The sequence below is a fragment of the Epinephelus lanceolatus genome, chromosome 23 (genome assembly GCF_041903045.1).
Source record: "Epinephelus lanceolatus isolate andai-2023 chromosome 23, ASM4190304v1, whole genome shotgun sequence".
NCBI lineage: Eukaryota > Metazoa > Chordata > Actinopteri > Perciformes > Serranidae > Epinephelus > Epinephelus lanceolatus.
In genome coordinates, this window is record NC_135756.1 from 9467118 (window position 1) to 9479787 (window position 12670).

Sequence of the window (12670 nt, forward strand, 5' to 3'; positions counted from 1 at the left end):
CACTTGCATCAGTAATATGATTGGCTTTTGCTGAGTTCCCACTCTCTGCAGCTCCACGGGTCTCTGCATGAGGTAGATTAATGAGGGGGATGCCAGAGAGATCCAACTTGAGCGGGCGTTTAGAGCATCAGAGGACAACGTTATTATCACCACTAAATAACACACTCTTTTTAAATAACAAAGCTTCCTCTTTATGTTCAAGTGTAATTACTGTAGAGCAGGTGGAAGTGAAGATTGAGGGAAAGGGATCTCTTTATTGTCCGTCTCTCTCTGTCTCTCTGCTGTATCAGGCCCAGCTGCCCGTCCTCGGCCATCCATCTGTGAGGACAAACCTAATTGGCCTCTCTGCCTGCTGCCTGTGATCAATGATTCACCCGAGCAGGGAACAAGACCCTCTAAATCACACCACTGATTTTAATACCGGCACTCCGGCACAGGGCCGCTCTCATAAAAAACTTTAAGGATTTGGCTCTACTTTATTGCAAAACGTCCCACAGATGATACATTATGCATCTGTGGCTCCTGTTATTGTGCTCGCTTAACAGTCGAGAAAATTAAGACACCTGTTATTTTAAGACAGAGAAAGTTTAAACGGCAGATCTTTTTATAACCTGCAAGAGTTTAGACAAAGTTTTGCCTCCACATGAGCAGATACATTCAGCCAGATTACAAAACACGCTGGGCCTCAAACATTTTTATATTTTCATCTAACTTTCTCTTACTATAGTTTGTACAGTGGGCTCATACAAGCGTGTCACGTCCAAAGAAAAGGCACAAAAGTAGCGCCCGCCCTCATGTTTTCCAGGTGGTTAAAGACGCAGCATGTGTACGGCCTCTAATTTCCAGGTCTGGTACCTGCGGTTATTCCACAGGCTAGTTAATAACATGTCGGGCAGGAAATCCAAAGTGTGGGATCATTTTGAGAAGGTGAAGGACGAACCCAAGGTGATATGTAAACTCATCTTCATTGGTCGACTACAAACATGACGTATCATCTGAAACATGGAAGTAGCTACATGCCCATTAGCCCACAGCGTCATTAACAGGTGGCTCGCTCAGTGTGTGACGTGCACTTGTAGATAAAATATAGGCCTATATTAATGAAGGGTCATTAGTACGGTTTTGTGTTTCTCTGTAATGTAGCACAGTGTTAACAATGTTACTGATACTATTCTTTCTCACACCTTCAACTCAAACCACCAAAACATATCATTTAATAATTAATTTAATATTGTAAAAATGCAGGCGACTAGTCGACTAATGGCCCTAAATGACGACTATTGGTCGACTAGGAAAATTCTTAGTCGGGGGCAGCCCTAGTGTAAATGAGCGCACATTCATGAGAACTGTAGCGTAACTAATGCTCCAATAATACTGTAAAAGGCTAAACGTCCTGCTCCATTTGTCTGAAAATGTTGATTCATGAAAATAGCTTAAGAGTAAAAAGAACTTTACGAGTCTGGAAACTGAAGTCCTGATTTCAGAGATCCATGAAAAGAAAGTTCATAATTTAACAGCATCAGCAGAGGAATTAAGGGGCCTGCTAAAACCAAGGAATGGGAAAAATTAACGAGTGCTGTTAATGCCATGTCAGCTGAGAGTCGTACTGTCACTGAAATAAAGATATGATTCGATATGAAAATGACTTAAAAAAATAACCAGAATTACCGCCTTGTGGTTGTATGCCTCTACCAACCAGTCAAGTACCAGTTACAGTTACAGCTACAAATTTTAAAACATGGATGCTTCAGACACATCTTCAACCCGGCAGCACAATCAGCAGTTTCAAGGTCAAAACCCAACACAGTGTCACCAACTGTCTTCCCATCTGTTCCTGAGTTATGACCTTGAATAATGGCCCAAAAAAGAGTTTTTGCAGAACATTAACATGCCACAGTGAAGTTGACCTTTTGGATGTAAATGTCATTACCTTATCGTTAGCGAATGAAATTCTTTCACAGTGACCTTGACCTTTGACCTCCAAATTCTACTCAGTTCATTCTTAAATCCAAGTGTACATTTGTACCAAATTTGAGGAAACTCCCTCCAGGCCCTCTGGAGATACTGCGTTCATGAGAATGAGACAGATGCAAGGTTACAGTGACCTTGACCTTAGACCACCAAATTCTAATCAGTTCAGTACAAGTACAAGTGGATGTTTTAGCCACATTTGAAAAATTCCTCATAGCGTTCTTGAGATATTGCATTCATGAGAATAGGTTGGATGCAAGGTCACAATAAACTTGACACTTAACCAACAAAATCTAATTAGTTCACTGTTGAGTCCAAGTGGACGTTTCTGCCAAATTTGAATAAATTCTCTCAAGGTGTTCTTGAGATATCCCGTTCATAAGAATGAGACTGATGCAAGGTCACAGTGACCTTTCACCTTAAACCACCAAAATCTAATCACCTTAACCTTGACTAAGAGTGGACATTTGTGCCATATTCGAAAAAAAATTCTCAAGGTGTTCTTGAGATAGCATGTTCATGAGACTTCAAGTGCTTTCACACCTATACTGTTTGGTTCAGTTCAATCAAACTCAAGTTCATTTGCCCCCTAAGTGCAGTTCATTTGGGCAGGTGTGAACACAACATTACACTCAGGTGTGCACCAAAACAACCCGGCCAAGACCTTCTTGAAGAGGTGGTCTCGCTCCAAGCATCTTGGAATAATTCATGGACATTCCAAATTCATAACAGGGTGACATTTTCCTGCTCGCTCTGCTGACATGGCGTAAATGTTGAGACTGCAGCACATTTGCTTGCTTTCCTAATATGTTTCTTTTCAATTTCTATCTTAAATGTTTTATAAAAAGTAAAAGGTGACCCAGGTGTAGAGTATGTCAGTAAATCTGCTCTCTAGCAGTGATGGACAACAAACTAATCCAGGACCAGTCCAGTGCTGCACACTTATGAAAAATTAAAGTGTTAAAGCAGCAGGCATCACCTGCCAGACTGCATTAGCTGGTTATCAGGCAGATCCAGGTCTGTGCTAAAGGTCTACGAGCTCTGTGGGTCAATATGCACTTCAAGAGCTGCTCCTTTCTCACTCTGACTCCATCCTCCCCCTCTGTGACCTCTCTCCACCTGTCACATTAATGACAACCAAAGGACACGTGGGATTCGAGTGGAGAGGATTGTGCTTCCGAGAAGACGTGCGTCCTGCACATCAAGGTTGTCATTCCCCCTCGATGGCAGCCACTGTCACATCTGTGACTGCAGTGAAAGCCTCACTCTCACCTAAACACTTTTAGCAGTTAACACACACACAAGCAATTTCTTTTGCAAACATACACACAAATAAAACCAACACGCGTTGGTATTCACTGCTTTTATCTTCACAAAACAGGGCAGCCGATAGCTGTCTGCTCATTAGCCCATCCCTCTGCACAACACACCCTTCATCTTTTTACTCCCAACATCCCTCCCCAAACTCCCCCCCCCCAGCAGGCTGAAGGAGTAATAGCATCTGCATTGATCCACCCAGGTATCCTGTGTAAGATGTAGATGCTGCCGTCTGCATGTAAAAAAGATTTCAAAGGTCTGCTGTGAGATTTGGGGCTGGGTGTTTAGGGCTCTGACATAGTGTCTGTTTTTGTATAGTCTAGTAAAAGTGACAGCAGTTACACCTCCGTCTTTAAATTAATAATCGGAGGGGAATTTGTATTCAGCTACACACACGCACATGTGTGCTCCTGCATAAAAAGAGAGGCTAAGGTCACAGCAAGAGCTTTCATCTGACGGCGGGTCACCTTCAGAACACCAGCAGGGCTAAATGTATGATTAAAACCTTTTAATAACATTATATTTAATAACAGTATACTGGCATCAAAACATCAGACGGAACTAAATGTGCAGGAATATATTCGTGTAATACCACAAAACTGATTCTGACATTGAAGACATTTGAGGATAATATACGACAGCCCAGATCTTGTTTAAAGGGTAAGTTTGGTATTTTTAACCTGCACCCTATGTTCCCATGTTTTTGTGTCTTAGTGACTTATGGGAACAACATTTTTTTAAACTTGTCCAGTATTGAGTGAGATCGATGCAGACAGCAGCAGTGAATGTCCACTGAAAGTGTTTGTTTTTGCCACTGACAGGCTCAGATTATTAGTGTAATGCGGGATTTATACTTCTGCGTCGCATCGACACCATACCTTACACTGTAACCTGACGTGCACCTCCCCAGAAATGTAACTACACGTGTAATGGAGCCAAATTTGTAACGTTACCTTTGTTAAATGTTGCTGTTGTCCCTGGCTTCATATGAGCAGAGGAGAAAGTCTGCTAGCCGCTAGACTAAGTTATATAATGTAAAACGCCATAGACCTGTGCTAAAAACATTAGCATGCTATATTTGTGGGGGAAATGTGTCCAGATAAAGACAAGCACTTTGTGTAAATGCAGCATCAACTTACGTCCACTAAAAGTGCTTTTGTTTTTTATCACTGACAGGATCAGACTGTCATTACAAGTGTCTGACAACATTATGGAAAGGATCTCTACAGAGATAGACCTTTTTGTTAAGGAGTATGATCCTTTTTTTTTTAAAAAAAAAACAGAAACAGCCCTGAACTCTTCAACAAAAACATCTGTCTCTACATGGATCCATTCCATAATGTTGCCAAACACTTGTAATAATAATCTGAGCCTGTCAGTGGCAAAAACAAAGACTTTTAGAGAGCGTAAACTAACGGGGTGAACATGCCCCGAACGGTTACATTGCAGCCATACCCGAGCTGCATCTAGTACCATAAGAGCAATTTAGGATGGCAAGATTATGTCCTTCCTTTATTAAAAAAATTGCCCACACAGGTTGTGTCGCTTGTATAGATTGGAATATTTTAAGAAGTACTATGCCATTTCAAGACTTCAAAAACTTTCCTTGTCCTCCTGTTTTAAGACATAATCTCCCACTGATGGAAGACAAATGTTTCTAGTAACCCAAACCATGACCTTTACCTAAACCTAACCAGGTAGCTTTGGTGCCTTAACCTAACCAAACTAGTACTGTTTCTCAATGTTAACCATGTTTTAAAATGCAACAGTTACATAATCGAAAAGTTTATTAACAATAAAATAGAAATGATGTTAAATCTATGCAACATTTAACATTCATGTAATGGAAACTTTTAGGCCTCTGTGCTATGTGCAAATGAGCAGAAAGAATGTGAAGTAATCTTGCATTTTATGTCTTGTCAGGATGTCACAAGCACAGGAGCCTTACATGACGTTTACTCTTTGTCAGTGTGTAACAAGCTGCGAGTGCTTTACTTGATGTCAAAGGACATGACTGGATAAGACGGCCCAAACTGCTTTGACACCCCTTTGACAATGCTTGTTGAAGATCCCTGACCTCGGCTGATGTCAGTGAGAGTAAGTATCCGACATACTCTTTGCACTCAGCTCATTCTTGACTGTTGGGAGTCCATCTGCAGATGCTGAATCGAACTTACAGAAAAACAAGTTTCTGACTCAATGGAGTCTCACCTTGCCGTGGACCTTCTGCTGAGCTTCACTGCCCTCCAGGATGTCCTCTCCTCCGTCCCCAGAAGCCACTTTTCTCTGAATGTGAGCATTTTGTTCCCGTAAGGCCACGATCTGCAGGGTGACAACAAGCACGCACATGAGAGCTGAAAGAGACACAGTGTCAGAGACCTACAAACACTTTACATAGGAGGTTGAGAAAGCTGACATACAAACAAGATCAGATGGTGCTAATATGCATCACTGCATTTCCTTCTATGTGGCTTTGCAAACATGTTGAAACCTCAATGTTATGCAACATAACATAAATTACAGTATGTCCCCCACTCCTGTAGGAATTTGTGGAACATGGCTTTAACCAACATGAAGCAGGAAGCATGTGAGCGCTGATACAATCACCATAATTATAAGACTCTGCGGACCACGTGTCTCATTTCACCACCTTAAGCAACCATCCTACAGTCATAATCCTGTCAGAGGGTGACCGACAACAACAATAATTAGGCTCTTCCTTGACAGGCACCATGTGATTATCACTCTCCTCATGATGGGGAAGAGAAAGGTACACAGTGCACTCGGCTGCTACTTGTTTCTCATAAACAACTTGAAGCCTCGGAGACTGTGGTGCCTCTTTCCAAAACAGGACTTTCCAGAACCCTAAGCTCGTGGGCGTAAGAGACATGTACTGTAGTAATTTGAACCACGCAAAATGGCCAACCAAACATGTCAAATTCTTGTACAAACATCCGCCTCTTACTTCAGTGCAGTTATGAAAAACACTGCAGTAATTTGGTAAATCATACAGCCATAATGTAAACTCCACAACCTTTGACTCCTCCCTGCAGGAGCCTGGAGGGTGGAGTTGGGCTAACGGGGAGATTCAGTTCACCTGGGGCGTCCCAACAACAGGTAGAAAAAGGTTTATTTAAACAGAAGCGTTGTATTACTGGCTCTTTAATATGGTGGACTTATATATGGGTGCTTTTCGTGATGCTAATTTGTCTCCTTACTTCCCTCACTCGCACCTCTTTCTCATGTCTTAGCTCCTCCAAGCAAGGATATGTGAGGGCGATGCGAAGAAGAGACACAAACGATACACCCGTGTCTCCTCGTTCTAAGCTCCTCCAGAAGCCTCCGCTCTCCCTGTGTCCTCCAGATGCATTTAAGGGACTGGAAGATCCTTCACAATGGCGAAGGCAGGAATGAATTCCAGGTCACAGGAGGAAAGAGGACACGAGGCGGCATAAGTTAGCATAATAAAAAGCACCCCGTTTCACACCCTTTCTAGGAAACATGCAAAATGGTGCACTGTTTTCAGATTGAACGCGCCGCTGGACTGTCTGCTCAACTATCCTCACTCTCATTTTCCTAGCTCTCAGAGCATTTTCTTTTCTTCCAGTAAGTTACAACCCTTGCGCATTTTATCCTCCTGAGACCCAAACTTTTCTTTGCTATACATTTTTAATGTCTGCTAGCTATTTGGGACCAGTAGGACCTGATAAGCATAAAAAACTAAACACTGTCAACGATAACAAAGTCCCAATGTCCTCAAATGAGATGATAAGAAAATCCCAGTGTCCTTAAACAAGACAACAGTAAAGTCCTAATGTCAAACAAGTACATACTAATTAACAGCGTCTTATCTTGTTCCTCTTGCTAAAATTGGTCAAATGTGTTGCCATATCAAACTACAAACATTATTAATCATAAATAAAAAAGTTTCAGCCACAAAATGTGATCAGGTTTTGGACCTTGTCCACTTTTGTGTCAGGATCAGCTGCAGACTGACTTGGCAGAGATGGCTGCCATCTTGGTTTTACATGAATTAATGTATTGTGCTCTTACTACCACTAGATGGCAGAAAAGTGTCCACGAACGAGGACAAAAGGTCTAAAGCTAGGTGCACAACCTAACGCACTGACGGATTGACGCTGACCGGAAGTCATTCATTCCAGTGGAGGTGAAAATGACAGATAGTAAGGGACTAGTGCGTAGCATGGCAGCGGTTCCGTTGACCGTCAGACCGTGGAGGTGTTGGATTTTTCCTACTCGGGTGTTGACACGATGGGAGAAACGGAGCATAATGGTGCCGGAAGTAGGAAATAAATTGCAATGGCAGTTGTAAACAAACAATATCTCATTTATTTATGCAAAAGAAAAATAAGCATAAGCTTTTTTTCCACTATTAAAAGTGATTGTTGACCATAGGTTGATTTCTATGCGGTTGATAATTACTCTATATTTTCGAATTTCGCATTCACTTCTAGGCCTATATACATCAGCTCTTGCAATAGCACACTACTCAACTCGTCTCAGTTCAGCTGGTACAGTGACTTCGCAGGAAGATATTGCTAGCTCTTCTGCTAGATGACTTTACTAAAAGCTCTTGCCGACAGCATGCTAGCTAGCCGCCCACATCTGGCCTGGTCCAACGATGGAACCTCGCGGCGTTGTTCTGGGGGTGGGGAATGCGTTGGGGAAACGCTCCGTTAAAACAGGAAAAATAGGTTGTGCACCCGGCATAAGTTAAGTAGAATGAAGTATAAGGTCAAGTAAACCCAAAATATGAAGACAAGGGGTCTCAGGAGGATATCCCATTTTTTATACGACCTTAATCAAGGTTGTGAGAAACTGGAAACACAAAAAATGAGCCAAATGCACGTTTTATTTGCAACTAATTTTCATACTTCTTCAGCGCTTATAGACCTGCAAAAAATAGGCAATAGACCCCTTTCCTGTTGCCAGTAGACTAGAGCCATGTACACGTTTTATTTTGGTATGTCACATTCTACATCATAGACAGGCTGAAAAACTGGTTAGTAAACGGTAGAAAGCAGCTTTAAGGCCTGTGAAAACTTTACAGTGGTTTCTTCGTTTTATGTATTTCTTACTTAAGGCCTTTGCACACTGAGTCAGTTTTTTTCAGATGCATCTTTTGAATCAGTCAGAAACCTTTCACACTGATTCAGATGCATTTTTTTATTCTATTCGTTGTGAAAATTGGCAACAGGTGACAAAATGAAAAGACACATTTCCTCGTTTGCATCTCTCCACTGGAGTTAGCAATCTGACTGCTACCACTCCCTTTCTGACTTTCATTTGGAACTGAAGCAAATCAAGCATTTTTGGTGCCTATACCTAAACTCAAGTTATCCACAGTGTTGTCACAACATAAAATGAATTAACATATCTGTGCTTTGCAGAAACATACAACACCAACATTTACTCTTGGGTCAGAAAAACATGCTGTCACAGAAAGTAGTCCACCACACCAGGACATCTCTGCTAAAACAAACAAACAAACAAAAATCCAACAAAGAAGCAACTTCATAAAACACAGACCAAAAACTACAGTACATGTACTGTGCTGTTAGCTTGTTGTGATTAAAGCTGCATCCTGCTGGTTCGACTCGGAGTTTTCAAAAGATTTCAAAATGTTTTAATCTCTGAATTACCCAGGACTGGCTTGTTTTTCTTCCCCCCGGTGATTTCAATTTCCAAGCAGTCCAGATACTGTATCTGTTATTAGAAGCCTCACAATATAGTCTATAGTATTCACAGTTTGCCTCTGAAGGGATTGATAATAGAGTTACTGGAAGGTCATCTTTGTTCAGAACAAATAAATTGGGATGCCTGAAAATCTGCGTCTCTATAGGAAGCGAGAAAATTGCATTTCTCCCAGCAGCAGATATTTTCTGTGAATGAAACTGTGAAGTAAGCCGCGGCACAATCAATGACACAACCGTCGATAAAACAAACAATGCTCTCGAGTGACTTTGGGCTGATCTGGTGTAAACCCAAATCCTAACCTGCCCTCACTGACATCAAAGTGAGAGTCAGTTGATGTCAGGATTTCAAGGCAGAGGAAAGTGATTTCCTCTCATCCACAATAGACAGGGTTTACCTCGCATTATGCCTGGACACTCCACTGGCAACAGCTTGGCTTCTTCTTCCCTGTTGCACACCGACTACACAACGTCTCCGTTCATTATTTTTAATGAGGGCATAATTATGCCTCTGTATGTTTCTGCACCATTATTCTGAGATTGTCTGTAATTTCTGCGGCTCAGAGATCAAACGCCAACACCACGCCTGACAGAAAGGCACAACAAATGACGAGTGGAGTGCTACAGATGCATCTCCAGCTCTGAAATTAGAGAAAAGGGGGAGACGTTTGACAGATGCAAAATGAACATGGCGCCTATTATTTCTTTTTGATGTTGCTGATTTACCTCCCATCAAAGGCAGACATCTTACGGAGGGGGGGAGAAGAGGGACAAGAAGCATGAGGTGGGCTTTTTTTTTTTGACTGATTTCCTTATCTGTCTTTGGCACCTCTGTGTCGCATGGAGAGGACTGTCTGAAGTAATGTGATGAAGGAGAGATTGGACATATGTGAGGAGTGAAGGGAGGGTGTTTGGGGGGTTTCTTAGAGTATAAAAGATTGATTTTGTCAAGGTGAGAGCTGGGGGCAGGCACGTCTCTAGTGCAATGCGCTTACATTACAATCAATCAAACACTATGGTGCAAATGCATGTGCACATACACAAATCATGGAAGCAAAACACACTTCTTTTAAGGTGAAAATTCATTTATTTTGTGTGTTTTAAACATGCGTGTGGTACCTCTGGGATTTCTTTGAAATATTTTAGAGTTACACACTGGATCAGAACAGGAGGAATAAAAAAGGACCATGTTTCCTCTGACAAAGTCTTCCATCTTACTCAGACCTGACCGGTCCCAAGGCTTTATAATAGTGAGCCCTAAAATTCTTCTTTTGTTAAAATCAGTTGAAGTTGTCATCTATTCTTTCAGTTAGCTTTTCATTCTGAAAGGCTGGGACTTACGTGAACACAACATTTTCAGCCAGCAGTTTATTAGGGTCCGGGCAGCTACACTAAGCTGGCAGGACACTATTGTAATCCTAGGTATTCTTCTTCTTCTTCTTTCTTCTTCCGAGGAAATCATACCTCCCATGGGTGAAAACTCACCAAACTTTGCACAAAGGTCCAGTCTCATGCCAGATATCATCAGCTGTAAACTCAAGCCAATAGTCCTGATGGTGGCGCTACAGCAAGCGTCTAAAGTTCAAAATTTTGAAAATTCATAACAAATCAACCATATGTGCTACAACTTCACAACTTTCATCAAACTGTAGCCCCAATACTGAAGAAACTTTTGTACACTTAAACCTATTAAAAATTATGAAGGTCATCACTCTTCATCACTAAAACTTCTTTAACCTATCTCCTCCCACAGTTTTTGCTCACTTGACACCAAACTTGCTACAGAGCATCTTCAGACTGTCTACAAAAACTACGTTTCTCAGATTTTTGATTTATCAAAAATTGAGCCTACAGTGCATCAAAATGTTTGACTGTAAACGGTACTGTAAACATATACATGCAAATTCTTGCTAAATAAATCTTGAATGTTCATGAAGATGATGTTTGGCAAATTTTAGAATTTTATCTCAAAAACTGAATTTTTGACAGCATTTTGAATTTTGCTCTAATGTGAACAATTGGAGTCAATGTAAAAATGGCATTTTTAAACATCAGTTTTTCACTTATGGAGCCAATAAATCATTGTTTTCAAAACAAATTACCAACATCTCCATGCTGTCTAGATGCAATATGTGTATTTTCAGATTTTTGTTTCGATAACTGAATTTTTTACAGTGGTTTGAAATCTGCTTCTCCATGCATGGACGGCTTCTAAACCTGCACGTGTGGCTTAGTCAATTTGTGAAGCTACGGATAAATTGTCACTGATTAATTAGCTCAGTGAGAAATTGATTCTTCGTCTCAGAGGTTGTGAGTTCAAGCCTCAGCTGATGCAAAAGGCAGACTGTGTTGCTAAATTCCTAAATGTCTTCCAATTCTTCTGCTTGTTGCTCAGAATTGCCTAAAAATGCCCGGACCCGACCCATCGCTGCGCAGCAGCTATAATTTTACTTTTAAGATTTCTAGCTCGGGGCATCAGTGGCTTAGTGGTAGAGCAGGCGCCCCGTGTGCAGGACTGTTGCCGCGACGGCCCGACTCCAGCCTGTGGCCCCTTGCTGCATGTCGCTCCCTCTCTCTCTCTCCCCCTTTCACACTTGTCTGTCCTATCCATTAAAGGCTAAAAATGACCAAAAAATACCTTTAAAACAAACAAACAAAAAAAACCCCAAAACATTTCTGGCTTTGCTGTTTTGTCTGTGCTCGTCTCACTGGGTTGAGTTGGCAGGCAGTCCGTTTGAGAAAGGTAATGTCGGATACTTCTGGGCACCGATCAAGATGCAGTGGTGTTTGAATCAAATCTGGTGACAGCTGTGGGTTTGCTCATTGACAGGCCGCTGTCAGTCAAAGTCTTTAAGCATTAAACTCTTGATAAATAATGCCTAACAGCCCCAGTGATCATTTGTATATCAGCTAGTCACTCTGTGTTGGATTTGTAAAGACAAAATGTATTTTCTCAGATTCCTCCAGAATCCAAAAATGAAGAAAATTCTTGAAAAACTGGATTCAAGGGGGGGTGGCATTTAAAGTAGGGCTGCAATGATTAGTCGACTAATTGGTTTGAGTCATTTTTCATAGAAAAGTACTATAAAGTACCCCAAAATACTCTTATTGCAGCTTCTTACGTTCAAATATTGGCAGCTTTACACACTCTCCCATGACGGTAAACTAAAACCCTTTGGTGTGAGTACGAAACAAGACATTAGATGAAATAATTTTGGGGTTTGGGAGAGACAGACCGACATTTCTCAACATTTTAACACATTTTTCGATAAAATGTTTGTCAACTAATCGAAGAAATAATCAACAGATTAGTCGACAATGAAAATAATCGTTAGTTGCAGCCCTAATTTAAATGTCAAAGGTGTGGGACTGAGTGGCATCTAGTGGTGAGGTTGCAAAACTGTAACTTCTCCTGTGTGCCAAGGGTGTAGGACAGGGGTCGGCAACCCTTACTATCTAAACTATTATAAAAAAAAAAACTAAACTACTATAAAAAAGCCTATCAACATTTCTAATAGGTCTTAATGAGCATTCATAACATGTTTTAGCACAAGGTGGCTCGTCAGCAGTGGACTATTTATGAACATTTGGTAAGAGTTGCTGGTGAAAGCAAATGAATCTGCCTACCCACTATTATTGTCTCTATTTACCTCTGAGACTTTTACATT

The 12670-nt window shown here is 41.2% G+C and overlaps 1 protein-coding gene across 7 annotated transcripts in view; it reads right to left on the reverse strand.

Moving 5' to 3' along the window:
• ppfia2 (PTPRF interacting protein alpha 2) overlaps nt 1-12670 on the reverse strand; it is a 293105-nt gene that overhangs the window by 57420 nt on the left and 223015 nt on the right. For all 7 annotated transcript variants that reach the window (XM_078165277.1, XM_078165276.1, XM_033614970.2 and 4 more), the window contains one exon: nt 5500-5610. In XM_078165277.1, the coding sequence (XP_078021403.1) occupies nt 5500-5610 (111 nt within the window). The remainder of the gene's footprint in view (nt 1-5499; nt 5611-12670) is intronic.